Raw genomic sequence first — 25389 nt, 5'->3', positions numbered from 1 at the left:
ATATACACATATACACATATGACGTAGCGCTAATACTAATGTGGTAATGTAATTTGCAAGGTACAGGTGTTTCTCAGTGATATGACAAACTCCCGATGCAAAACGGGTTTTCTTTTTGCCATGAAAAACATTTTTTTTTTTTAGTAAGATGAGTACAAAGTGCCACATATTTCATCGTCAACTATTTTAGGGAATATTATTGTCATTCAAACTTATCATGACTTTGCTCCCTTTCTACCTAAACTATGACACTCTAAGCTACTATGTCCTGACTGGTTCACGGTCAGTCCCTGGGCTACGGAGGTAAAGGCTAAATGTGAACTGAGTTTGCATTGTAATTTGACATACATATCCCTGTGAGGCGTTATTCTCACCATGATTATGAAGATTGACTGTTGTACCTGAAGCACAGATCATAAAGTTGAAAGTCTCTTCTTGCTCAATACCTTCAGGCTGGAGTAAAAAAAACAAAAAAAAAAAGGAGAAAATGGATAAATATCCAGGTTTTTGAGGGACAACCATAGATTCATTGCATTGCAGGCTGGAATTTACGCTACACAATCTTCACATCCCACTTATGATCAAATTGCTATAAATCCGTACAATTCGAAAAACCGGGGAGATCTGCAGAGGAGGAAAGGAGGGATAATAAGGAAAGAGAATCAAAGATACAAGGGGTGAGAAATAAGCGAATCTTAGAAGAGAGGGAGAGATCAGGAAAAGAGAATAGTTCTAAATTAATCTATGAAAAAAGTATTTACAATAAGCTAACAAGGTTAGTTAGCAAAGTTGACTATAACACTTTTTTTTCATATTCTATTTTACTTTAGAGAGTGAGCAGGGGCGAGGGGCAGAGGAAGAGAGAGAGGAGAGTCTTAAGCGGGCTCCACATTGTGGAGCCTGACACGGGGCTCGATCCCATGGCCGTGAGATCACGACGTGAACGAAAATCAGGAGTCGGGTGCCTAACCGACTCCTGTAAACTTTTAGGACAGGAAATTCCGTTAGTCTTCCCAGGGGGATTGTGTGAGTATGGTATAATTCTCCTTTATTATCTCAAGAATATGGCCATATTTTTTCATTGTTATTATTGCTAGGGTCTCAGAAAAATATGTCAAAGTGGTCCGGACCGACCTACCTCCACCAACAGGGTTTTGATGACCGTGTCTTTTCTCCCCATCTCAGGGACCTCAGCAATCTCATTTCCACACAGCTCGAGGGACGGCACTGCCTCTGCACTCACCGAGAAGTTCACACTCCCTGGAACAGAAAAACGTAGAAAAACTTGCGTGTTCACCTTGACAGCAGTCCACGCCGTCCCTTATAGCTGAAAATGTGTGCTTGTCAAATGGTCTACCACTGAGCTATTACCCCCGGAAAATGACTCTGTGCTCTGTCATCATCTTGAAGGGCTGCCCTTTCACCTTACTGTTGGCCGGAAGTGGGAAATAAAGCTGAAAAAAACCTCAAGGCTCATGTCCACTGTGCCCGAGCCACAATGATCATGGGACCCAGGTGCAGTGGGAGTACTGGGAGGCCGCTGGGGGTAGAAAGCAAAAGAAATGACAAACTAACCTTATGGAATTATATTTGCAGAAAGCAGAAAGGAGAACGTGATGTATGTAGGGTCCAGATACCTACGACGCTTGTTGATCGGAGAATGTGTTGGGGGAACGTCACTCACCCAGTGTTTTGGGAGTTATCGCCCAAGACAGGGTTCGCCTCTCATTTACACAGATGCAATGAGATTCCTCTCCCTTTTCATTCTGGGATTGTAGGAAGGCTGGGGAAGCTTGCAGTTGCACACTGACCTATCATTTGCAAGCGAGGCATAGAAACAAATGGTCAGAATATGGAGAGACAATGAATGCACAGAACTGGGACCACATATGAGATGCTGCACTAGACTGGGACTGGGAGGAAAAATTATGTCACGTAAGTCCACGCATGCTTTGAGGAGTTTAAGAATGGCAGTGATACAAAGCAAGAATGATTCCTTACTAGGAGGATCGGGTCTTTGCATTAGGGTGGATTGGAGAAATTTGCAGGTATAGCAACAGTGGAGGGGAGGGGAAAACCGCAATGGAAGATTGCCCATGGGAGCATTACCTACTGGTTCTACCCGTTGGTTCCTACCTCCCGTGTAGATTTTCTTCCTGACTTCTTTCTTCCCTTCTTCCCACTTCCCTCAACAAATATCACCTGTCTACTATATACAAGACAGAGCAAATTAAGAGCTTCCGGACCTTGAGGATATTGTGTTACAAAGGGGATAATCGATATACAAAACCGTGACGAAATGTACAAAGAAATACATGCTGTAGAAGTTACAAGCACATTGTGGGAGTTTAGAGATAAGAACTTGAAGGATGACACTCATGGAATTAAGAAAACGGGCTTTTTTTTCCGTCAGCATCAAGAAGTTTCCTGGCAAAAAGCCTATCCTGTGTTAAAGGATTCGGCCAGATTCGGGCAATTTTCTTTTTAAAAGTATGTGGTTTGGAGATCCTGTACCAGTAGCCCAAAGGTCATTGTGTTATCTTCCTGATCAGGTCCTGCCCTGCTTAGCACTATTTATTTGCAGTTCTAGGGCAGAATTCCCAGTGTTATCCACAGTCTTGGGAACAGAATCGGGAGCTGACCGACCGAAGAAGTCTTTGATTCTATCCCCCCTTTCAATTCACCCTCATTTTCCTTACCCGGATGCATTTGGGAAGGTAGTTTAGGACAGTGGCCTTGAGCGTGAAGGTCTCTCCGCGGATCACAGAGTAGGGCATTGTGAGCTCCACAAAGAAGGGCTGGAAGGCGCGGAGGGAGGCGGGAAGCGAGAGACCAAGCCCAGTGTCATTGGACAGACAGAGGGCCCCTGCCTTCCATTCCGTGATGGTGTCAGGGACTATTACTCCCACTTCAGCCACACCTGATGCGCTGGGGAGGATAGAAATGTGAAGAACAGAAAGTAAGCAGGTGAAACATCTTTTCTCAAGTGAGAATCAATATGTCCACACGAGTACACCAGATTATGTATCGGGAAACTGAGTTGGGAAAATAAAAGGTACTCAACAGTGCCTCTTTCCCTCATCAACATGTCTGTACCTTAAAAGAAAAATACTTTCATGTGGTTCAGTTTGGTCCATAGATGTCCCTCACTGTTGTACAATCCCATAAACAAGCATATTTAAGAATCACGATCTAACAAACAGACCATTACATTTACGTAGCCTGATTTGTTTATGCGCGCGTTCCAATCTCGTTTACGGAAGGCTCCCCCCATAGCATTAGGCAGTCTAGCATTTGGATATTTTTAGCACCCATTTCTTGTTTCTGGCAGTCTCAGGAACAGTTATTTCAGTTATACTATTTTACTATAGTAAAATATATTTTTATATTATATTTGAAACCTCTATAATAAAACCTCTATAATAAAAGCATTTTCTTAGACCTATCCCGAAAGGATGAGAGGTTAAGATGATGATTTAGAATTTCTCAGAAAGGTTATCTTAGAGTTGAAAATGCCGGAGGATTCTCACTGGCTCACCCACAGCAAATGGAGGAGAGTGAAATTACTTACTCCACGGCCACCAACTCCCAGATCCAGGTCTCAGGGAAATAAGTCCGTACGGTTTCAGAGACTGGCTCTGGATTGTTTATGGGCATTATATTATATGCGTCAAATTGAGGACTGTATGGACTCGCTGCCATTCCCACTAATAAAATAAAGGAAAATTACAATCTAGTTAAAGAAAAAGCATCCATTCATGGTGCATGTGTGAGAGTTAGAAGACCAAGTTTTCACTTTTCCTGCTCAGATGGTCTCCTAAGAGTTGTAGAACTTTGGAAATAACTTGTTGAGCCCTCATTCTTTGAGCAGACAGGAGTCTCTGTTAAAGGTAGAAATTCCCTGTACCCTAGAGATAGCATAATTTTGTATGAGTGGAGGCTCGTAGAGCAAGAGAACTTGGACATGCGTTTATAGTTTGTGAGAGATATAGTTAGGGTTTTCAAGGTCACAGAGTATTGTTTCCCCCATAAGAAGGACTGAGCAGAAAACGCAAAACTCTCTTCGGGCAACATGTGTTCAATTGTTTGAGTTACCAACGGGTGAATAGAATATAATAACATCAATTCTTTGCACTATAATGAAGCTTGTAAACTCATTGTTCTCTTGATAAGAAGGCTAGAGCGTTAGATTTTCTTCTCTTTATGTCTTGGGAAGGAGAAATGAAAAATTCAAGATGCCATAGAAAGATGGTTCCATTTGCTACGACGGAGACAGAGAAATTATTTACAAAAGTGAGGGGATAGAGAACTAAACGTGAAAGCTTTCTGATCCTTGTTGTGCCTGAGGTCATGCTTATAAGTTGAGTTTGGCTTAGGCTCTCCATCCAAGCACCCCAGGTGATATTTCAGAATTGCCTTGTGAAATAATACTTATTAAAAAACAAAACAAAACATGGGGCACCTGGGTGGCTCTGTCAGTTGAGCGTCCGACTTTGGCTCAGGTCATGATCTCACCGTTTGTGAGTCTGAGCCCCACGTTGGGCTCTGTGCTGACAGCTCAGAGCCTGGAGCCTGCTTCGGATTCTGTGTCTCCCTTTCTCTCTGTTCCTTCCCCCCTTGTACCCTGTCTCTCTCTCAAAAATAAATAAAGATTACAAAAAATAAAAAAAAGGCTTTAAAAAAATTAAAAAAAATAAATTAAAAAAAAAACATTTCCAGGTATTTTCCTTTGATCTCTCTCTCTCAAAAAAAAAAAAAAAAAGCATCCACAGTAATTTCTTTAATTAATATCATACAACTTCTTTCCTAGAAGTCCTTCCACGTGGTAGCCATCTCTGTCTCTGACTTTGATTTCTCCCTGATGTTGCTCTATTGTCTTTGTTTTTACTCTTATGTTGAATATGTAAATCTGTTATTGGTACTTAAATTTATCTAAATGGATGATGCATCTAAATAAGCTATTTTCGGGGCGCCTGGGTGGCGCAGTTGGTTAAGCGTCCGACTTCAGCCAGGTCACGATCTTGCGGTCCCTGAGTTCGAGCCCCGTGTCAGGCTCTGGGCTGATGGCTCGGAGCCTGGAGCCTGTTTCCGATTCTGTGTCTCCCTCTCTCTCTGCCCCTCCCCCGTTCATGCTCTGTCTCTCTCTGTCCCAAAAATAAATAAAAAACGTTGAAAAAAAAATTTAAATAAGCTATTTTCTCTTTTCTGCTACAGATGCCAAAGACCCTTCAACTTCTCCAGCTATTCCAGTTAACAAACAGTGGCTTAATGTGTTATTTTAACTCCATGTATTGGATGATGACTGTACCTTCCTTATTGTCTCATTCTCAAGGTCAACTTCAACTCTCTACTGATCCTTTCACAGTGTGTATGTTAAAATTCTATTCTTCCTCTGTCACAACTCATACACTCTACTTTAAATGCCTTTAGATTCATTTCCCAAGACAAAATGTTATTGTTGTCGTTATTATTATTATTCTGCTTCTTTTTCACATCTGACTTCATCGAAATGTGTTGATCCCTGGACACATTCACTTACGTTCTATTTCACTGCTGATCACAAAATACTTTCAACTGGATATTCTGTTCATGGCTGTGAAAGGGCCACTCAATTTAGCTTTGTAATTCTTGTATTCATTTTTGACCTTTACTACTTTCAAACAAAAAAAGCATAAAAACTGAAAACTTAATTTTCTTCTAAATTCAGTATCTAGTGTGATCCTTATAAGAAACATATTAGATCACGTCACTCTCCACTTCTGAAAATCTTTCCATCTCATGCAGAGTAAAAAGTCAAATTCTTACAATGATCTGCAAAGCCCTATACAATTTGGCCTCAATTATTCTGCTGATCTCTCTTTCCAACTGCACTTTACTCACTCTGTTCCAACCATGCTGGTTTCCTTACCCTTAGAACATTCCAGGCAAGCTCTCACCTTAAAGCCTTTGAGAGACAGAATAGTGTAGAGGTTAAAAAACAAGGATCTGGAGTCAAACAGCCAGATCTGAATCTCCATCTCATCTCTTACTGGCCGTGGCATCCTAACGGCTTCAGTTACTTAACCTTTCTGGGTTCAGTTTTTCCATTTGAAAAGTGCTGAGAACCATAAAAAAGAAATGGACTGACTTATTTCACTTAGCATTATATTCTCTGGCTCCATCCATGTTGTTGCAAATGGCAAGATTTCATTTTTTTTTTTTAATGGATTAGTAGTACTCCTAAGGCAGTCAGAAACAGATAAATATCATACGATTTCTCTCATGTGTGGAACTTAAGAAAACAAACAAGCAAAGGGAAAAAAAATAAGGGAGAGGGAGAGAAACCAAGAAACAGACTCTTAATTATAGAGAACAAACTGATGGTCACCAGGGAAGAGGGGGAAAAGCAATGGGTTAAATAGGTGTTGGGGACTGACGGGTGCACTTGTTATGATGAGCACAGGGTGATGTACGGAAGTGTTGAATCACTAAATTCTACACCTGAAACTAGTATGACAATGTATGTTAGCTAAGTGGAATGAAAATAAAAATTTAAAAGAAAAAAAAGAAGAAATGGAAATTAGGAGGTGACAGAAATTTTAATTAATGCTATAGTGATAATCATTTTGTAATATATAAGTGCATCAGATAAACACATTGTATTCCTTAAAATTATTTAATGTTCTATATCAGTTATATCTCAATAAAGCCATCTGTCATGTTCACTGGACACATAAAACCTCTGATTCGTAAATACAAAACTCAGAAGATGTTAATCTTCATTAACAATATACATCAAGAATATTTTGGAAGAAAAGACAGAATCATGGGAGACAGAGAGAGGAAAAAGGATTGGTTAATGGGCTGTAAGTATAAATAGATCTGGGGATTAAAACATGTATTTTAATGGGAAAGTGAAGGGTGTAGAAAGAGGCTGCTTCCTTTGATGTTTTATTTCGTTTTCTTTTGGCTTTGGATTAGGAGATATTTCTGCCATCTTCGCATTGTTTCTTTTCACCAGCAAGGCCTGTTCTCTTCCTTTCTATTCTTTAAGATATAGCATCTCTAAAAATGTCTCCTGATTCCGTAATTAGAATTATTCTCTCCTTACATTGTAAACATTTTCCTTTCTTATAGTATAGTAGAATCTTGTGTTTCATCTGATTTTGTGCCCTGAAATATCTGATTCATGTAGGGGCTCCAGGGTGGTTCAGTCAGTTAAGTGGCTGACTCTTTTTTTTTTTTTTTAATTTTTTTTTTTTCAACGTTTATTTATTTTTGGGACAGAGAGAGACAGAGCATGAACAGGGGAGGGGCAGAGAGAGAGAGGGAGACACAGAATCGGAAACAGGCTCCAGGCTCTGAGCCATCAGCCCAGAGCCCGACGCGGGGCTCGAACTCACGGACCGCGAGATCGTGACCTGGCTGAAGTCGGACGCTTAACCGACTGCGCCACCCAGGCGCCCCAAGCGGCTGACTCTTTTTTTAAATTTTTTTTTTTTTCAACGTTTATTTATTTTTGGGACAGAGAGAGACAGAGCATGAATGGGGGAGGGGCAGAGAGAGAGGGAGACACAGAATCGGAAGCAGGCTCCAGGCTCTGAGCCATCAGCCCAGAGCCTGACGCGGGGCTCGAACTCCCGGACCGCGAGATCGTGACCTGGCTGAAGTCAGACGCTTAACCGACTGCGCCACCCAGGCGCCCCAGCCCAAGCGGCTGACTCTTGATTTCAGCTCAGATCATGATCTCACGGTCAAGAGATTGACCCCTGCATCGGGCTCCATGATGAGAGTGGAGCCTGCTTAAGATTCTCTCTCTCTCTCTCTCTCTCTCTCTCTCTGTCTCTCTCTCTCTCTCTTTCTCCCTCTGCCCCTCCCCTGCTTGTGCTGTCTCTCTCTCTCTCTCTCAAAATAAATAAGATAAATAAAATATCGGGCTGATCTTTAACAAACTGGTCAGTTCTGTCTATGCCATTTACCAGCTAAATGATCTCAGCAAGAAACATCTGAATCTTAGTTTCTCTATGTATCAAATGGAGATAAGGCCACATGATCCATCTCGTTTTACATTTTTTTCTTGGCAAATTAATATTGTTGGATGCTATACAAAATTGAAAGCAACTTGCTATTTACCTCCATATATTCCTTGCCTTTCCGCTCCTCCAGGTGGTTGGATCACTGAACACGACCGTGGTTTTCGGATTTTAGAGTTGGTGAACACCTTTAATCCCATACCCTGTAAAAATGGTGACTCAATAGGTTTGTAAACTTGATTAGAATCCATGAAATATATTTTCCTTAGAAATTTCCCTATGTAACCCCGATAGCCTTAATGTTAGATTAATTCCCTAGGGATACACAGACTCAATAAAAGAGTGGTAAAATTATAATACTTTATGGCTTATCAAGATTTTATAATTTAGGGCCTTTTGCAAATTAAATATAACGAAAATATTTCAATGAAATGGCAGAGGTTGGATCTAGCCCTGTCTCTGACTTATCAACTGTTAGGCTAAACATTTTCTAAAACTATATATTTCTAAATTATATATATGTGTATATATATATGTATATTATATATTTATATTTATAAATAAATATATATAAATATATAAATGTGTATGTAAATATATATAAAACTATATATATATATATATACATATATATATATATGTATATATATATATATATATAGTTTTACTAACATAAAAATGTTCATAAGCCGGTACATTAACAGGTAATAAGGATTTTACCTTTAGGAAGTCATACATATCTTCTTCATCATAACTTGCTAGGGGAATGTAGATGGCTCCTTCAAGAATGATATAAGGATTGCTACAACTTGCATGTTCTTCTTCCTGCTGGTCCAGTTTGTCAGGGAAACCAGTAAGATCCTTCATCGTTAGCAGATTATATACCTGGAACAGAGGGGAGATCAAAGACAGAGCTCTTACCTGTTTTTCTTTTGACATAGGCATTGAACTGAGAGAAATGTGGTAACAATCACCATCAGTCCTTTCTTGAGTACCTTCAAGTAGGCGGTACCTTAGAGAGAAGTTAAAATTTTTGTTTGTTTTTATCAGTGTTTTATTTTTGTAATTTATTTATTTTTGTGGTTCTATTGACATAAAACCTACCTGGGAAAATGTTTCCAAGGATTGTACAACTTAAATTACCAAGGATTACTGAAAAATTCATTCTAGTGTTTAGAGGTAAAACTAGACCAAATAAAGAAAGATCTAAACTGTCTCTGTGTTTGATGAATAGTTAATCACCTGACAAATTTAGGGGCACCTGAGTGGCTCAGTCAGTTAAGTGCCTGACTCTTGATTTCAGCTCAGATCATGGTCTCACGGTTCATGAGTTTGAACCCTGCGTGGGGCTCTGTGCTGCCACCATGGAGCCTGCTTGGGATTCTCTCTCCCTCTCAAAAATAAATAAATGAACTGTAAAAAAAGAAAAGAAAAAAATACGCTAATTTAGGTAGGGATTACTGCAATCTGTTAAGCTTCTATTTCTATATAGCTTTGTTCTTGGATAGAAAAACCACATAAGTACATAGGTGAATATCACTGATATTCAACAGAACAATGTCTACACAATTGCAAGCTCAGGCCACCTTTTTTTTTTTTTTTTTTGAAGAAGGATGACTTAAATGAAAGAACCAAGAATCCGTAGGGTGGACCCAAGGGGCTTGGATATTTATTTCCTAGGCTGGAGTAAGAGTGAGTCCTAATCAAAGGGCTTTCAGCCTTTGGGTGGATCTCAGAACTGCCATGGACCAATACCTCCTCTGGGCCTTTGTTTCCCCTTTTGAACAGGAGTATCAGTATGTCAGTTCCACCATTGTATGCTGAATGTGTGGAGGTAAACACCTTAAGTACACGCTAGGTCAAGGTCTTCATAACTAGAGGAATTGTACTTGAGGAACAACGCCCAAGGAACATCAACTGTACCTGGGCCTAATTTGGGAATGAGACTTCTAGGCTCATAGGAGGAAAGTGAGTGTATTTTACATGTGGGAAGGTAATAAGTGAGGGCAAACTGTGAACACAGCCTCCAAAATTGCCTCCAGTAATCTCTACCTCCTGGTATTTGTGTTCTTGTGTAGTTCCTCCCGTAATGAATAGGGCTGACATCTATAACTAATAACATTTAAAAAAATTTTTTTTTGATGTTTATTTATTTTTGAAGGAGAGAGAGTGACAGAGAGTGAGGGGGGAGAGGCAGGGAGAGAGGGAGACACAGAATCTGAGGCAGGCTCCGGGCTCCGAGCTGTCAGCACAGAGCCTGACGTGGGTCTTGAACCCGTAAACCACGAGATCATGACCTGAGCCGAAGTCGGAGGCTTAAGCGACTGAGCCACCCAGGGGTCCTTATAACTAATAACATTTTGTGGAAGCGATAGTGTGTAAATGCCAAGGCCATGTTATAAAATATATTGCAGCCTTAGCTGCTCTCTCTTGGATCACTTGCTTTAGAGGAAATCACCTGCCATGTGCTGAGGACACTCAGGTAACCCCAAGGACACTCGGTCAGTGTGGTGAGGAACAACTGTATAAGCAACACATCTTGGAAGTAGACTTCCAACCTTAGCCAAGCCCTAGTAACATGTTGCCATGTTGACGAACAGGTGCGATCACAAGCCAGTCACTTAGCCCAGATAAGTCCCTTCTGGATTCCTAATCCACAGAAAGTGCGAATGACCATACACGTTTTTTGTTTAACGCCAACACACTGGGGGAGCATTAGTATGAAGCACTTGATAACTAACCACAAACACTCTCTAAACTTCTTTACCTATTTACTTTGTTCTTGAATAGGAGAACCAAATGGTCGCATAAGTGAGCATGTTCCATCTGTTTTGGATGAACGAATATTTTCCAGGTTATTGTCAAAGCAAGTGACGTAAAGACAACTGTAAGAGCCCAAGTCTCCAATTATGTTCATACTCCTTTTTTTTATCTCTATAATGTTGAAAGCTGTGTCATGCAATTGAATCAACTGTTAAATTTATAGAACTAAACAAAATAGGATAAACACAAAAATATTGAAAAGTAGACTAAACTTGTTCAATACAAGCTGAGCTGAAAAATAGCTCAGAATAGACTACACAAATACAGAGTGTAAAAAAGGAAAAAAAAAAAGACATTTCTCCAAAGAAAGCACCTAGAGAGAAGAAGTCCCTTTTTTTTCAGGTTAACTTCATCATGCCCTCTTCTAATCCAAATAGAAAACTGTAGTAAGAGAAATCTGTCTTTTTCTATAATAATTATGATGCTATGAGGAGATATTTTGACCTGTTAATACAAGGCTAAAGTTGAAAAAATTTTTTATGATACCCTTTTTTCCGAAGAATGTTAATTTTGATGATTAGGAACAAGACAGTGATTCTTGATATAGTTATCCTACAGTTTTAAAATTTAATACCTACAAATGAATTTTGAGAAGTAGAAACTAGAACAAAACCAAAAGAAACTTCAATATTACTGATTTATCCTCCAGTATTGCCAAATAATAATAAATCCCAGGTAGGCGAGTTAATGAATTAATCTACTTAAACTTTCATGCATAAGGCAACTAAGGTTATAAAATTCACCGGTGATAACTTTTTGACAATGATCAAATTCCAGTAACATGTCATTTTTATTGCATCATGCTGAGCATTTTCGAAAGATGAGTAATCTAGTGTTTTTATTTTTTTAATGTTAATTTATTTTGAGAGAGAGAGACAGATTGCAAGTAAGGGAAGGGCAGAAGAGAGAGGGGGGACACAGAATCCGAAGCAGGCTCCAGGCTCTGAGCTGTGAGCACAGAGCCCGACGCGGGGCTCGAACTCAGGAACCATGAGATCATGACCTGAGCCAAAGTTGGATGCTCAACTGCCTGAGCCACCCAGGCGCCCCCAGTAATCTGGTTTTAAATAGGTTAGAAAAGCGGTTTCTGAATTTCCCTCTACTTCTGATAGTTTTCAAAAACCGCATGTTTGAAAGTATTTTCACCTGATGCTAATTACTGACCATTTTTTCCCTTTTTATTTTTCGGAGCCACATGCAATTTCTTATTATTGTCCCTCTAAAACGACACCTCTGTAAGGGACAAAGACTGTGATTGTTTACTGCGATTTCCCCAGCTCCTAAAACAGACCTAGCACATAGTAGGCCTGCAAGCTGGTGATAATGATGACGACGACAATGATAGCAATCAAAACCAATGTGATACCCCCAATATCACCACTATTACTGAATACACTTCTAGGGGAAAAAAAAGAAGGAACTTAAAATTTTAGTTAGTCTGGGGCTCATCATTGCTGACAAAGCTGGAGTAGGTCACTTTTTTTCTGAATTGAAAATAACTTGCGAATCACTTATTACCATTTTCACAGATCGGAAGCACTCTAAAGAGATAAATAGATCTGCCGGGAGAAGCCTTGCAAATATCAATTTTGTCTAAAAAGCTTACTTACTGCATTGACCAAAAATGGTTTATTTATTTATTTTTATTTTTTTTAATGTTTTTATTGATTTTTGAAAGAGAGAGAGACAGAGCACGAGCGGGGAGGGGCAAAGAGAGAGAGGGAGACAGAATCCGAAGCCGGCTCCATCCAGGCTCTGAGCCGTCAGCACAGAACCCCACGCAGGGCTCCAACCCGTAAACCTGACCTGAGCTGAAGTCGGACGCTTGAACGACTGAACCACCCGGGTGCCCCATCATAGTTTACTCTTAAGAGGAGCTTCTCCTCCCCCCACCCCCAACCCTCCTGTGGTCCCTTACGCGGCCCTTCCTGACCCACGAGGCTGATGGGAGCTCACCGAGGCCGGGGACAGCTCAGCTTCGGGCCTCGCCAGCGGCACGCTTTGGTCCACGGCACGGAGGGCGCAGAGGGACTGAGGAGAAGCTGAGACTCGCAGGTGCACATGTGAGGCCGGGAGACTCTGTGCTGGACGGAAGCTCAAGTCCACCTGTGAGAGCAGAGGGAAAAGTCAGTCAGCGCTTCCTCGACCTTTGGGACCCTGCCGTCACCCACATTTCCCGAGTCATCTTTACATTAAAGTCAGGAACCTATTTTCCCAAGTTCCCTTTGCTGTTGAAAAGGTTCCTTCAATGGCTCAGTCTTTTCCTAAAGCGACTACTGGTAGCTCATAAGGGATACGTAGCTTGTTTGAGATTTAGAGGCCCGTCTTTACCTCTGACCCATTATAAGGCGGTTCTAGGTATTTCTGTCTGTCCTTAAGGTCTTTGGAACTTTGGAATCTTAGCATGTTACATACCTCATGCAATTGAATCAGTGGACAAGGCGCCACGGACACAAGGTTGGACTATGCTTTAGCTATGTGGTAGCAATTCGGTAGCAAATTTGGTAGCATTTTGGCGTAATTGACAAATTATTATTTGTCAATTACTAGGTGCCGGGAGGTTTCGCTCTGCCAGTTAACTGGCTGGGATCCTGTGTGCAACTGATTTCATTTTCTGGGCTCGGTTTTCTCTGAGGCAAACAGAGGATGCCTATAGTTCCATTTCTTGGTGTTGTCACTTCATGCCGAAGACACTCACCTTGTTGGCTAGACAGTTTTCGACCTCAAAACTCTCGGAATCTCCAATAGCTTCTCCGTCCGGTAAAATAGTAAAGATGAACAATCGGACGATGGGAGCAACGTCCGACTCCACAGGGAAGGATAAGGAAAAGCTGCCTGTCCCTGGGACGTGGAGAGAATGAGACAAGACGGTCATGGGTCAGAGCACTAGTGTTAGATCTTACCCAGTTTAGACCTGTACCTACTCTGTCAATGGCGTAGTCTCTTTAACGCCATTCTAATTATTTGGTGAAATTAACAGGCTATTTTTCCCCTTTGCAACGTCGACTGTGGAATAAGTGAAAGTCCCTTACACTCATGTCTGTGTCTGATTTTCCACTTAACTAGGTCTGGAAGCAGCTTAAGTTAGAGAAGCTCTACGTTTTTCTACATATATATGTGTACGAAGAATATTTCATAAAGGTTGCTGGGCTCAATCAAAAATGATACAATAAGGGAGGTGCCAGGGTGGCTCTGTCGGTTAAGTGTCTGACTCTTGATTTCAGCTCACGTCACAATCTCACAGTTGGCGAGATTGGGTCCCACGTCACCCTGTGCCGACAGCATGGAGATTGTTTGGGATTCTGTCTCCCTCTCTTTCTGCCCCTCCCCTGCTTGTACTCTCTCTTTCTCTCTCTCTCTCCCTAAATAAGTAAATATTCAAAAAAATTTTAAAAACTTTACAATAAGCAATTTATTATATATGTTATATATGAGTATCTATATCATATATTTACATGATGAATGGAAACCATTCCTTTTAGAAACCATTTCAGGCCAGAGGTGATTCTCAGAGTTATAATTTGTAAGATATAATCAGAGGGCTTACTTTTTTCCCAAATACATGTCTTCTTTATTGTGGTAAAAAAACACACATAACATAAAATTCACCATGTTAACCATTTTATTTTCTTAAAAAAATTTTTTTTAATGTTTATTTTTGAGAGAGAGACAGAGTGCGAGTGGGGGAGGGGCAGAGAGAGAGAGGGAGACACAGAATCTGAGGCAGGCTCCAAGCTCTGAGCTGTCAGCACAGAGCCCAACACGGGGCTCGAACTCATGAACTGCGAGATCAGATGCTCAACAGACTGAGCCACCCAGGCTCCCCAACGATGTTAAACCATTTTAAAGTGTACAGTTCAGTCGTATTAAGGATATTCACTTTGTTGTGAAACAAATCTCCAGAACTTTCTCATGTTGGAAATCTGAAATGCTATGTCCATTTGACCACTCACTTCCCCCCTCCCTCAGTCCTTTGGAATGGCCAAGGCAGTGTCATGGCATTCGTATTATTGTCTCATTGGAGGGATCAAGTTTTAACTTAGATCCCTAAAAAGGAAAGTTTTGCTGTGAAAAGAGGGTGATTTCAACCCTTGTATTGCTGTGTCTGGAGTGAACCATGGTAGGTAAGAGTAGGTTGAAGTATCACAAAATCAGAAAAAGAAATTATGGCAGATTTCCCCCCCCCCAGGGAATACTGGAAAGAAGGTAACCTTTAAGTAATGAATTTTGTGAAGGCTTGGTCACTGAACATCTGAATTCTGCGCTTAAAAGAGACTCAGACATTGTTCTGAAATTAGTAATTTGCACCTTAATATCAAAACTGCAGAATAGTATAAGAAAAGAATATGAGTAAGTTAAATGTAAGCAATGAAAAAGGTTGAATTTAGACGAACTCTGAACAAAGTTGGTTCTTTTATCTGCTAGAGTCAAGGATTTGCAGTATCTTTATGAAGAACAAATTGATAATTAATAACATAACAATGTGTGGTTAAAATAGTGCTATTATAAATACTTGTGAATTCACTTGGTTATATAAAGAAATTCCTTTCAATTATTGGCGGAATTAATTTCATTACATTTTTGTGATACCTTCATGGAGTAAATAATTAATAAACTCTTCCTTATACTACTACGTAGAGAATCTTCCTTTTCTGAATGATGCACGAATTAAAATGTCAAGAAAGGAAAAAAATCAGATCAGCACATAATGTTTTCAGGCAGTCATCTATTTCTATAAATGGTTACATACACATTGCAGTCTTAGAACATAGAAAATAGAAAAGCAGGGGCGCCTGGGTGGCGCAGTCGGTTGAGCGTCCGACTTCAGCCAGGTCACGATCTCGCGGTCCGGGAGTTCGAGCCCCGCGTCGGGCTCTGGGCTGATGGCTCAGAGCCTGGAGCCTGTTTCCGATTCTGTGTCTCCCTCTCTCTCTGCCCCTCCCCCGTTCATGCTCTGTCTCTCTCTGTCCCAAAAATAAATAAACGTTGAAAAAAAATTTAAAAAAAAAAAAAAAAAAAAGAAAATAGAAAAGCAGGCAACAAGATGCATGGAAGGCAAATAATGCACACCGTGGGGTCCATTCTGTACCTCAAAGTATCCCTATATAAATATTGGGATAAATGATATTCAAAGCTGGCAGCACTCTTTAATGTTTAATTCAATTTTTAAAAAAAATGTTTATTTATTTTGAGAGAAAGAGTGTGAGCAAAGGAGGGGCATAGAGGGAGAGAGAGAGAACCCCAAGTAGCCTGTTAGCTCAGAACCCGATGGGGGGGGAGGGGCTTGATCTCACAAACCGTGAGATCACTACCTGAGCTGAAGTCACGAGTCCCTCGCTTAACTGACTGAGCCACCCAGGTGCCCCCTAAATAATTTTTAATTAGTGAGAGTGCTAATTAGTAACTTCGTTTAAATTAAAAATTTTTTTAACGTTTATTTATTTTTGAGACAGAGAGAGACAGAGCATGAACGGGGGAGGGGCAGAGAGAGAGGGAGACACAGAATCCGAAGCAGGCTCCAGGCTCTGAGCCATCAGCCCAGAGCCCGACGCAGGGGCTCGAACTCACGGAGCGCGAGATCGTGACCTGAGCCGAAGTTGGACGCTTAACCGACTGAGCCACCCAGGCGCCCCAGTAACTTCGTTTAAATTAAACCTTCTCCAATATTGTTTCAATATGGAAAAATAAAAATATAATTGATGTCTTATTTTTCCAGCTTGATAGGGGAGGAAACTATTAAGAAAATCATAATTTCAAGCATCGTTACGTTTAGCTCTGGGGTGCAGTGGAGTTTGGTGAAATATTTGCCTTAATTTCAGTTAATTACGAGCATGCTCATGGGCTCTTTTCTCGGTGATTTAAATCTTGACATGATTTAATTAGAATGGAAAATAATCCTGGTTTCCTTTCCCACGACTTATTAATGAAGTGCACTCAGATTTACGTGTGAGGTTCCCAAGTTCATGCTGGCGGCACTGTATGCATCCTCATTAAGTGCTGAAGGGAGCGAGCCTTCCCAGAGATAAGAGAGCCTAGCCCAGAGTTCTGGCACAGCAGGGGAAAAAAAAAAAAATCTATCACCATTTCCTCCTCATTCTCCATGATACCTAACTCTCTCCTCTGCAATACTAAGGTTAAAGATGGCCAATACACGTTTATTGTTAGGGTTAAAAAACAGAAGGAAGCTTCGATTTTCTGAATTTTGGAATTGAAGTGTCAGCTGGGAGAGACAGACTGGGAGAAAAAAAGTGTGACTCAAGCAGAATGCCTGACACATAGTAGGCAATCACATTTATCCGTTGACTGTGTTGAGTAAAAAAATGCTAGAGTCATAAGGAGAATCTATATTTTCTTTGGTGTCCTTGTTACAAGGGATAATGAGAATAATTTCCCCATTTGTGAACTGTCACTGAAGTGTAAAGCTGGATGTGTTGGGAAGGAGATGGGGGGCGGGGAACGGATTTGAAGATACTCACTGTCTCCCGGCTCTATAGGCACAGCATGCGTTCCTGATCTGATGATGTTTCCCTTAGCCATGAACTGAAATGAAAAACCAACACGAAAACAACCTTTTGAGCCTAACACACTTCTCAACATCTTACTCCCCACAAGACCTGCTTTCTGTCCTTGAATCTCTGCCAGAGAGAATCAACGGCCTGAAAATCAAAGAATCAAGGGGAACATGGGTAAGAAAGCAAGATGGCGGTGCACAGGCAATTCTTACATTCCTGGCTTTTTAACCACTTTCGTCTACCGATGAACTCCAAATATATTTTGTAGCCTTATTCTTACCAGGTAATAGAAAATGAGCTCTTTTGGTTCCCCAAGGGCCTGCCCATTGAGTGTATAGTATGCCTTGATAATCTGAGTTTGGCCACAGGGCAGGGTACCGGCCACAGGCTCCAGGTGAACATAATTCCCGCTGAAGGAGAAAGCGTGCCTCGCAAGGTGCTGAGCACCCTGGTGTTCTTCTCTTAACCATACATAGTTAAAACAAAAGCTAGTTTGCTCGTGGAAGGCCTGATAAAACAGAAAAACAAAGAATATTGTTTCGATAGTTCTTCACTTTAGCTTCCAACCAACACGAACAGTTAAAATTTTGCGTCTTCCCTTCTAACATATACTGTGCAGCATCCTCATCCCTGTTCACCACCGAATAAACAAATTATCGGCCTCTCAAATTGCAGAGACTAAAAGGAAATATTTAGAAATTAATCTCCTTTGCCCTGAATTTGCCAAATCGTCATTGATTTATCTTTTCTTCTGTAGCGCAAGGCCGGAGGAACAATGACGTCCCAGTGAGAATGGCAAGTAGTCTTAACAAGCATAAAAGGAAATCTTTAGATAAGAGAAGTGCCTTGTAAACTGGTTTCATTGAAATTATGTTGTATATATTAATGTAATATTTTATAACTGTAAGGGCTTCAAAGTTGTTTGTAAATAATCCCAGCCAATTATCATCTATGCTTCTTATCATTACTATGACTTTGGATTTTTAAGCCCTGGTAGTTTTTGGACCTTTACACCTTGAAAATGTTGTCTAGGAGATAATTCTATTTATTGTCCCCACAGTGGTTGCTCCTTAGCTATTTTATGAGTACACATCCTTTCTTTTTCTGAATTTACTAGGTGTATTTTGTGGACCTTTGTATTTGCTATCATAATAAAGTTCCTATTTTTTTATGATTGCCCTGAAATATATCATACTAATAATTGTAACTATGATTGTAGAGTTTCAAATATAGGGACACTCTATTCATCCTTTCAATCCTAAGGAAGAGCAGGTATCTATCACATAGAAAACATTAAGCATCATTCCATATTTTAAATTGAATTAACATGTCAACATTGGGAAATGGAAATAATTTCAATGCTATTTATCTAACCTGGAATCAATAAATCATTATCTTTTTTACCACTTATTTGCCTGAGCTTACAAGAGCAAAGTCTTTTTAGTTACAGAAATCTTTTGATCCTCATCATTAGGCAATATATACAAAGAATGTGTGGGGGTTCCAATCACTTTTAAGGTTATTTGAGTAGACGTAGAGAAAAACAACAGAAAACAAATTACGTGAATTACTCACCTATTGAGGAACGGATATTGTTCAGGACCAAATCCTATATGCATTTTTTTTTTTTTTGCATGATACATAAAATTTTAAAGATAATGTGAATGAAATGATCAGACACTTCTATAGTATCTCTTCTAATGTCTTTGTTATTTTATTTAAAAAAATTTTTTTTAATGTTTATTTATTTTTGAGACAGAGAGAGACAGAGCATGAATGGGGGAGGGGCAGAGAGAGAGGGAGACACAGAATCGGAAGCAGGCTCCAGGCTCTGAGCCATCAGCCCAGAGCCGACGCGGGGCTCGAACTCACGGACCACGAGATCGTGACCTGAGCTGAAGTCGGACGCTTAACCGACTGAGCCACCCAGGCGCCCCTGTCTTTGTTATTTTAAATGAAAATTTTAATTCCCAAGTTTATCCCTAAGTTGGACAGCTTCTCATTTCTATCTCTTAAATACAATGTATGCTTCTTCGTGTTTGAATAAATAATGGTCACCGAGGTGTCTCTTTGTCCTCTGTTTTCTTTTTTTTTCTTTCATACTTACCACAACAGAAATTTTGTTGGCCAAGACGTTAGTGGTATTGATGGAAAACTGTACAAGACCCTGTTCATTGGTAGTTGCATTGTAAAGATAATTGGCTTCACTTGCAGAGATAAAGATAAGTTTATTGGGGATGGGTACACCTTTCCCATCCACCAGAAGCACCTAGAGAAGAAAAGTACTTGATAAGTTATATGGATAATACTCAGAGAAGACAGAACTCATGGGAACAAATTCCTTTACTGCCATAACTGAACGAAAAAAGCAAAAGCAAACCTCTAAAACAACCCTTCCATAATTTACTACAAAATCAAATTTTTTTCCACTTGTATCCTCATTTCTTTCACCTTTTTACTCTGTTTTTGGATCCTCATGTCTTTTTCGTCTCTGCAGACAAACCCCATAAGCAGCCCCACAAAAAGTGTTTCTTTTTGAGAAGAATTATAAGTTATTTTAAATACATTATTATAAAATGGGTGAATGATTATAAATAACTATAAAAAGGGTAAAATTATTACTTAAAATTAAAATGTATACCTTAGGCATGAGAATAATTTAATAATAATGGCCATGAAATATATGCTATTATAGGTCCTATGCCTAAAAATAAAACCACTTATCCACTTGCTTCTAAATAGAACGACGGATATAAAGGAGGATACTCGCAGCCATAATTGAGAATGATGTGTGAGAAATTCTCTTAAAATTCTGAAGCTGGCTGGGATAATGGCAGAAATATATTTATTGTAAGACGGTTGGGAAAGAAGGTTTGACATAATCACTACTTCGTATCACATTAAGAGTCTTCATTAGCTACATGTTCTAAAAAGAAATAATACCTCCGATTCTCAAAATACTGTCGTATGTGTTTGTACATTTGATTGGTGATATTTACAAAGGAAGGTCCTTTTTCTTGGTTTCATGTTTTGCGTCTAATTGATATCGCTAACTAGATGTGGGCTACATCATCATGCCCTGAAGGTAGATAACAACTATATACTTCATTATTTGTGAATTGCAATATACTCTACCTGTCCAAAGAAGGGGATTCCTCGTCTAAAGTGTGAATCCACTTTCACGAACTTGAGTCTGGTTACAGTATTTGTGATTTCACTGGTCCCGTTTCCAGTAAGTACTATGTCTAAAAATATGTAGAGAAGAGTAAGTATTCTTGGAAGTTACTTTAGTCCTAAAATTCCTGTCCTTCCACCTTCTTTGTGGCCGTTGTTTTGTTACGGAAAACAAACCAATGCTTATGGTTTCGCTCCCCACATTAATTTGGAGTTCGCACCTGTTCCCTCTTCTCTGATCTTGGCTTCCACTTTAAGTTTCATTTCAAAACCCATATTTTTAATCTGGAGTACATTTGTGTTTACTTGTTGGGTGATGCAGCCATTGCTGTCGAGCTGAGAGAGGAAAAAAAAAAAATTGATCAGTCCCATACTGATTAAGACCATACTGACGAAGACTAAATTTATCATTTTCTTTCTGATGCCGAGACAATTTCTTTGGGTTAAACATGTTAGTTGGCCTTTAATATTCACATCTGCTCTCTAAGGGTTAGTCACCAAAATGAGAATTTTATTGACTAAGAATAGAAATTCTTTCTTTTTTTTGGTGGGGAATATATTGGGATAAGCTTGCTCCGATGTCTTCTTTCAAGTTAGTAAAATAGGGTAGCTATTGTCAACAATGATAGTCCCTAGCGAGAACATTGTAGACTAACCTCTTGACTGAATTTCTCACAGAACTCGTTCTTTTGACAATTGGAATGATGAAGTAATTTTCTGCACAGGCTCACAGTTGCAAGTCCTGGGACAGGTTTCCCATAGGTGTATCTGTCATGTAAGAAATAAATCAGGAACTGAGGAAGGGTATCTACCTTTTCCACTGCATCAGCCCACCACAGATCAAACACATACTCTTGGCAGTTCCTTGTATTTCTTCATCATTTTGGGCTCATATCAAGTTGAAATATGTCTGGAAAGTATCTTTATCAAGAGGTACTACTTATTAAGGCATTTGAAACTGTGCTGCAATGTACAATCAAGTTTCCTTCGGGATTTAAAAAATTTCTTCCTTTGGGGCACCTGGGTGGCTCAGTTGATTAACTGTTCAATTCTTGATATCAGCTCAGGTCGTGATCTCCCAGTTGTGAGACTGAGCCTTGTGCCGAGCTCTGTGCTAAGCCTAGAGCCTGCTTGGGATTCTCTCTCTCCCTCTCTCTTTGTCCCTCCCCTTGCACACTCTCTCAAAATAAATAAACATTTAGAAAAATTTCTTCCTTGTAGCCTATTGTTTTTATCATTCTTTTTATTCTGTCATTATAAAATCAAAACTTGTTGTTTATACCAAGTGAGAAACTTAGATAATAAATAGAATAAAAATAAATAAATAATAGAAATAATAAAGCTAACACCGTAATGTGCTTTCATACACACACACACACACACAAAGAGAGAGAGAGAGAGAGAGAGAGAGAAAGAGAGGAAAGAGAGCTCTGATAAAGCCAAACAACCATGGGGCATATAAAACAAAATTGTGTGTGTGTGTGTGTGTGTGTGTGTGTGTGTGTGTATGCACTCTATTTCTCTATTAGTTTTTTTTTTTCCTCTCTCGATAAAAATGGAATAATTAATAATCAGTTTGCTTTGGGCATTAGTTTTATATGTAAATACTTCCAATATCACTTCAAATAAAATCAGAGCAACTTATTCTGAAACCCCTTTCTAAGATACAGATATCAACACTAGGATGCCATTGAGTTAGGAAGATCCTTGAGGCAAAGGTCCAGATGCTTTGATGCTTCCGGTATATAATATTTAGATGGGCATATTTTTGTACCCTGCATGCTCCTTTTGCTACTGATGATTTATAGGAAATGAGTTTTAATTCTCAAGGTTGAAATGAACTGTAAGAGCTATTTGTAAATGCCAAAGGTTAAAGAAGAAGGGAACCCTTACAAGACAGAAAAAAATTTCAGAAATAGCATTAGTAAGTCCTTCGCTATCAATAATTACTTTAAACGTACACAGATCAAATTATCCAATAACAAAACATAGAGGGGATGAATGGATAAAAATACAAGATCCAACTATATGCTGTATACAAGAGACTCACTTTAGACTGAAGGACACATATAGGCTGAAAGTGAAGGGATAGAAAAAGATATTCCATAAAGATGGTAACCACAAAAGATCAGGGCTGGTTATACTAACATCACAGAAAATAAACTTTAAATCAAGAAATGTCACAAGAGACAAAGAAATTGTATAATGATACAAGGGTCAATTCACCAGGAAGGTATAGCAATTATAAAAATATATGCATCCAGCACCAAAACATCTGACTTATAAGAAGTAGACACTGACAGAACAGAAAAGAGAAACAGACAATGATACAACAATAGTAGGAGACTTCAATACCCCACTGTCAATAATAGATAGAATATCCAGACGGAAATTCAAGAAGAAAGTGACACTGAACGATCTTAGACTACATGGACTTAAGAAACATATTTAGAATATTATACCCCAGTGTTGGCAAGGATGTGGAGAAAAAGGAATCCTTGTGCACTATTGGTGGGAATGTAAATTGGTACAGCTACCATGGAAAACTATGGAAGATTTTCAAAAAAATTACCATATGACCCAATAATTCCACTACTGGATATTTAACACCACAGCCCCAAACTTTTGGGATGCAGCAAAGGTGGTCATAAGAGGAAATTATATAGCAATGTAGGCCTTCCTAAGGAAGGAAGAAAGATCTCAGATACACAACCTAACCTTACACCTCAAAGAGCTGGAAAAAGGACAACAAATAAAACCCCAAGGCAGCAGAAGACAGGAAATAATAAAGATTAGAGCAGAAATCAATGATATCGAAGCCAAAAAAGCGGTAGAACAGATCAATGAAACCAGGAGCTGGTTCTTTGAAAGAATTAACAAAATTGATAAACCACTAGCCAGTGTGATCAAAAAGAAAAGGAAAGGGCCCAAATAAATAAAATTAAAAAAATAAATAAAAACTGGGGGCGCCTGGGTGGCTCAGTCAGTTAAGCGCCCGACTTCGGCTCAGGTCATGATCTCGCGGTTTGTGAGTTTGAGCCCCACGTCGGGCTCTGTGCTGACAGCTCGGAGCTTGGAGCCTGCTTCGGATTCTGTGTCTCGCTCTCTCTCTGCCCCTTCCCTGCTCACGCTCTGTGTGTCTCTGTCTCAAAAATAAATAAAACATTAAAAAAAATACAAAATAAATAAAAACTGGAACAGGAATAAATAGAAAAATTTAACAGATCCATAACCAGTAAAGAAATCAAATTGGTAATCAAAAATCTCCCAAAAAACAAGAGTCCAGGGCTGGATGGCTTTACAGGGGAATTCTACCAAACATTTAGAGAAGAGTTAGCTCCTATTGTCTATCTTTTTTTTTAAATGAAATTTATTGTCAAATTGGTTTCCATACAACACCCAATGCTCCTCACAACAGGTGCCCTCCTCAATGCCCATCACCCACCCTCCCCTCCCTCCAACCCCCCATCAACCCTCAGATTGTTCTCAGTTTTTAAGAGTCTCTTAGCACCTATTCTCTTGAAGCTGTTCCAAAAAATAGAAATGGAAGGAAAACTTCCAAACTCTTTCTATGAAGCCAGCGTTACCTTGACTCCAAAACCAGACAAAGACCCTACTAAAAAGGAGAACTATAGACAATTTCCCTGATGAACATGGATGCAAAAATCCTCAACAAGATAGTAGCCAACTGAATCCAACAGTACATTAAAAAAACTATTCACCATAACCAAGTGGGATTTACACCTGGGATGCAGGGCTGGTTCAATATCCTCAAAACAATCAATGTGGTACATCATATCAATAAAAGAAAGGACAAGAACCACATGATCCTCTCAGTAGATGCAAAGAAAGCATTTGACAAAATACAGCATCTTTTCTTGATAAAAACCCTCAAGAAAATAGGGATAGAAGGAGCATACCTCAAGATCATAAAGGCCATGTACGAAAGACCCACCACTAATATCATCCTCAATGGGGAAAAACTGAGAGTTTTCCCCCTAAGGTCAGGAACACGACAGGGATGTCCACTCTCACCACTGTTACTCAAGATAGTATTGGAATTCTTATCCTCAGCAATTAGAAAACACAAAGGAATAAAGGCATCCAAATCAGCCAAGAGGAGGTCAAACTTCCAGTCTTCACAGACGACATGATACTCTATATGGAAAACCCAAACGATTCCACCAAAAAACTGCTAGAACTGATCCATGAATTCAGAAAAGTTGCAAGATATAAAATCAATGCACAGAAATCGGATGCATTTCTATACACCAGTAATGAAGCAACAGAAAGAGAAATCAAGGAGTAGATTCCATTTATATTTGCACCAAAAACCATAAAGTACCTAGGAATAAACATAACCAAAGAAGTGAAAAATCTGTACAATTAAAACTATAGAAAGCTTATGAAAGAAATTGGAGAAGACACACACACACACACACACACACACACACACACACACAAAAGGAAAAATATTCCATGCTCCTGGATTGGAAGAACAAACATTGTTAAAATGTTGATACTACCCAAAGCCATCCACATATTCAATGCAATCCCTATCAAAATAACACCAGCATTCTTCACAGAGTTAGAAAAAATAATCCTCAAATTTGTATGGAACCAGAAAAGGCCCCAAATAGCCAAAACAATCTTGAAAAAGAAAACTGAAGCTGGAAGCATCACACTCCCAGACTTCAAGACATATTACAAAGCTGTAATCATCAAGACAGTATGGTACCGGCACAAAAACAAACGTTCGGATCAATGGAACAGAATAGAGAACCCAGAAATGGACCCACAAACGTATGGCCAACTAATCTTTGACAAAGCCGGAAAGAATATCCAATGGAATAAAGACAGTCTCTTCA

General features: G+C 39.5%; 1 protein-coding gene across 1 annotated transcript in view; it reads right to left on the bottom strand.

Moving 5' to 3' along the window:
- The window catches only part of LOC112867882 (pregnancy zone protein-like), a 48966-nt gene that overhangs the window by 11862 nt on the left and 11715 nt on the right, over positions 1-25389 (bottom strand). The window contains exons 8-22 of the mRNA XM_086714124.1: positions 21178-21289; positions 20743-20857; positions 20483-20592; positions 19455-19616; positions 17628-17855; positions 17312-17375; positions 13534-13676; positions 12792-12941; positions 8733-8897; positions 8113-8215; positions 3572-3707; positions 2700-2928; positions 1685-1811; positions 1139-1260; positions 402-453 (exon numbers count right to left, since the gene is read on the bottom strand). Of these exons, the coding sequence (XP_086570250.1) occupies positions 402-453; positions 1139-1260; positions 1685-1811; positions 2700-2928; positions 3572-3707; positions 8113-8215; positions 8733-8897; positions 12792-12941; positions 13534-13676; positions 17312-17375; positions 17628-17855; positions 19455-19616; positions 20483-20592; positions 20743-20857; positions 21178-21289 (2018 nt within the window). The remainder of the gene's footprint in view (positions 1-401; positions 454-1138; positions 1261-1684; positions 1812-2699; positions 2929-3571; positions 3708-8112; positions 8216-8732; positions 8898-12791; positions 12942-13533; positions 13677-17311; positions 17376-17627; positions 17856-19454; positions 19617-20482; positions 20593-20742; positions 20858-21177; positions 21290-25389) is intronic.

Source organism: Puma concolor, chromosome B4 (genome assembly GCF_028749965.1).
Source record: "Puma concolor isolate L17-30 chromosome B4, mPumCon1.1.hap2, whole genome shotgun sequence".
NCBI classification, from domain to species: Eukaryota; Metazoa; Chordata; class Mammalia; order Carnivora; family Felidae; genus Puma; species Puma concolor.
This window is presented reverse-complemented; position numbering and strand designations above follow the sequence as displayed.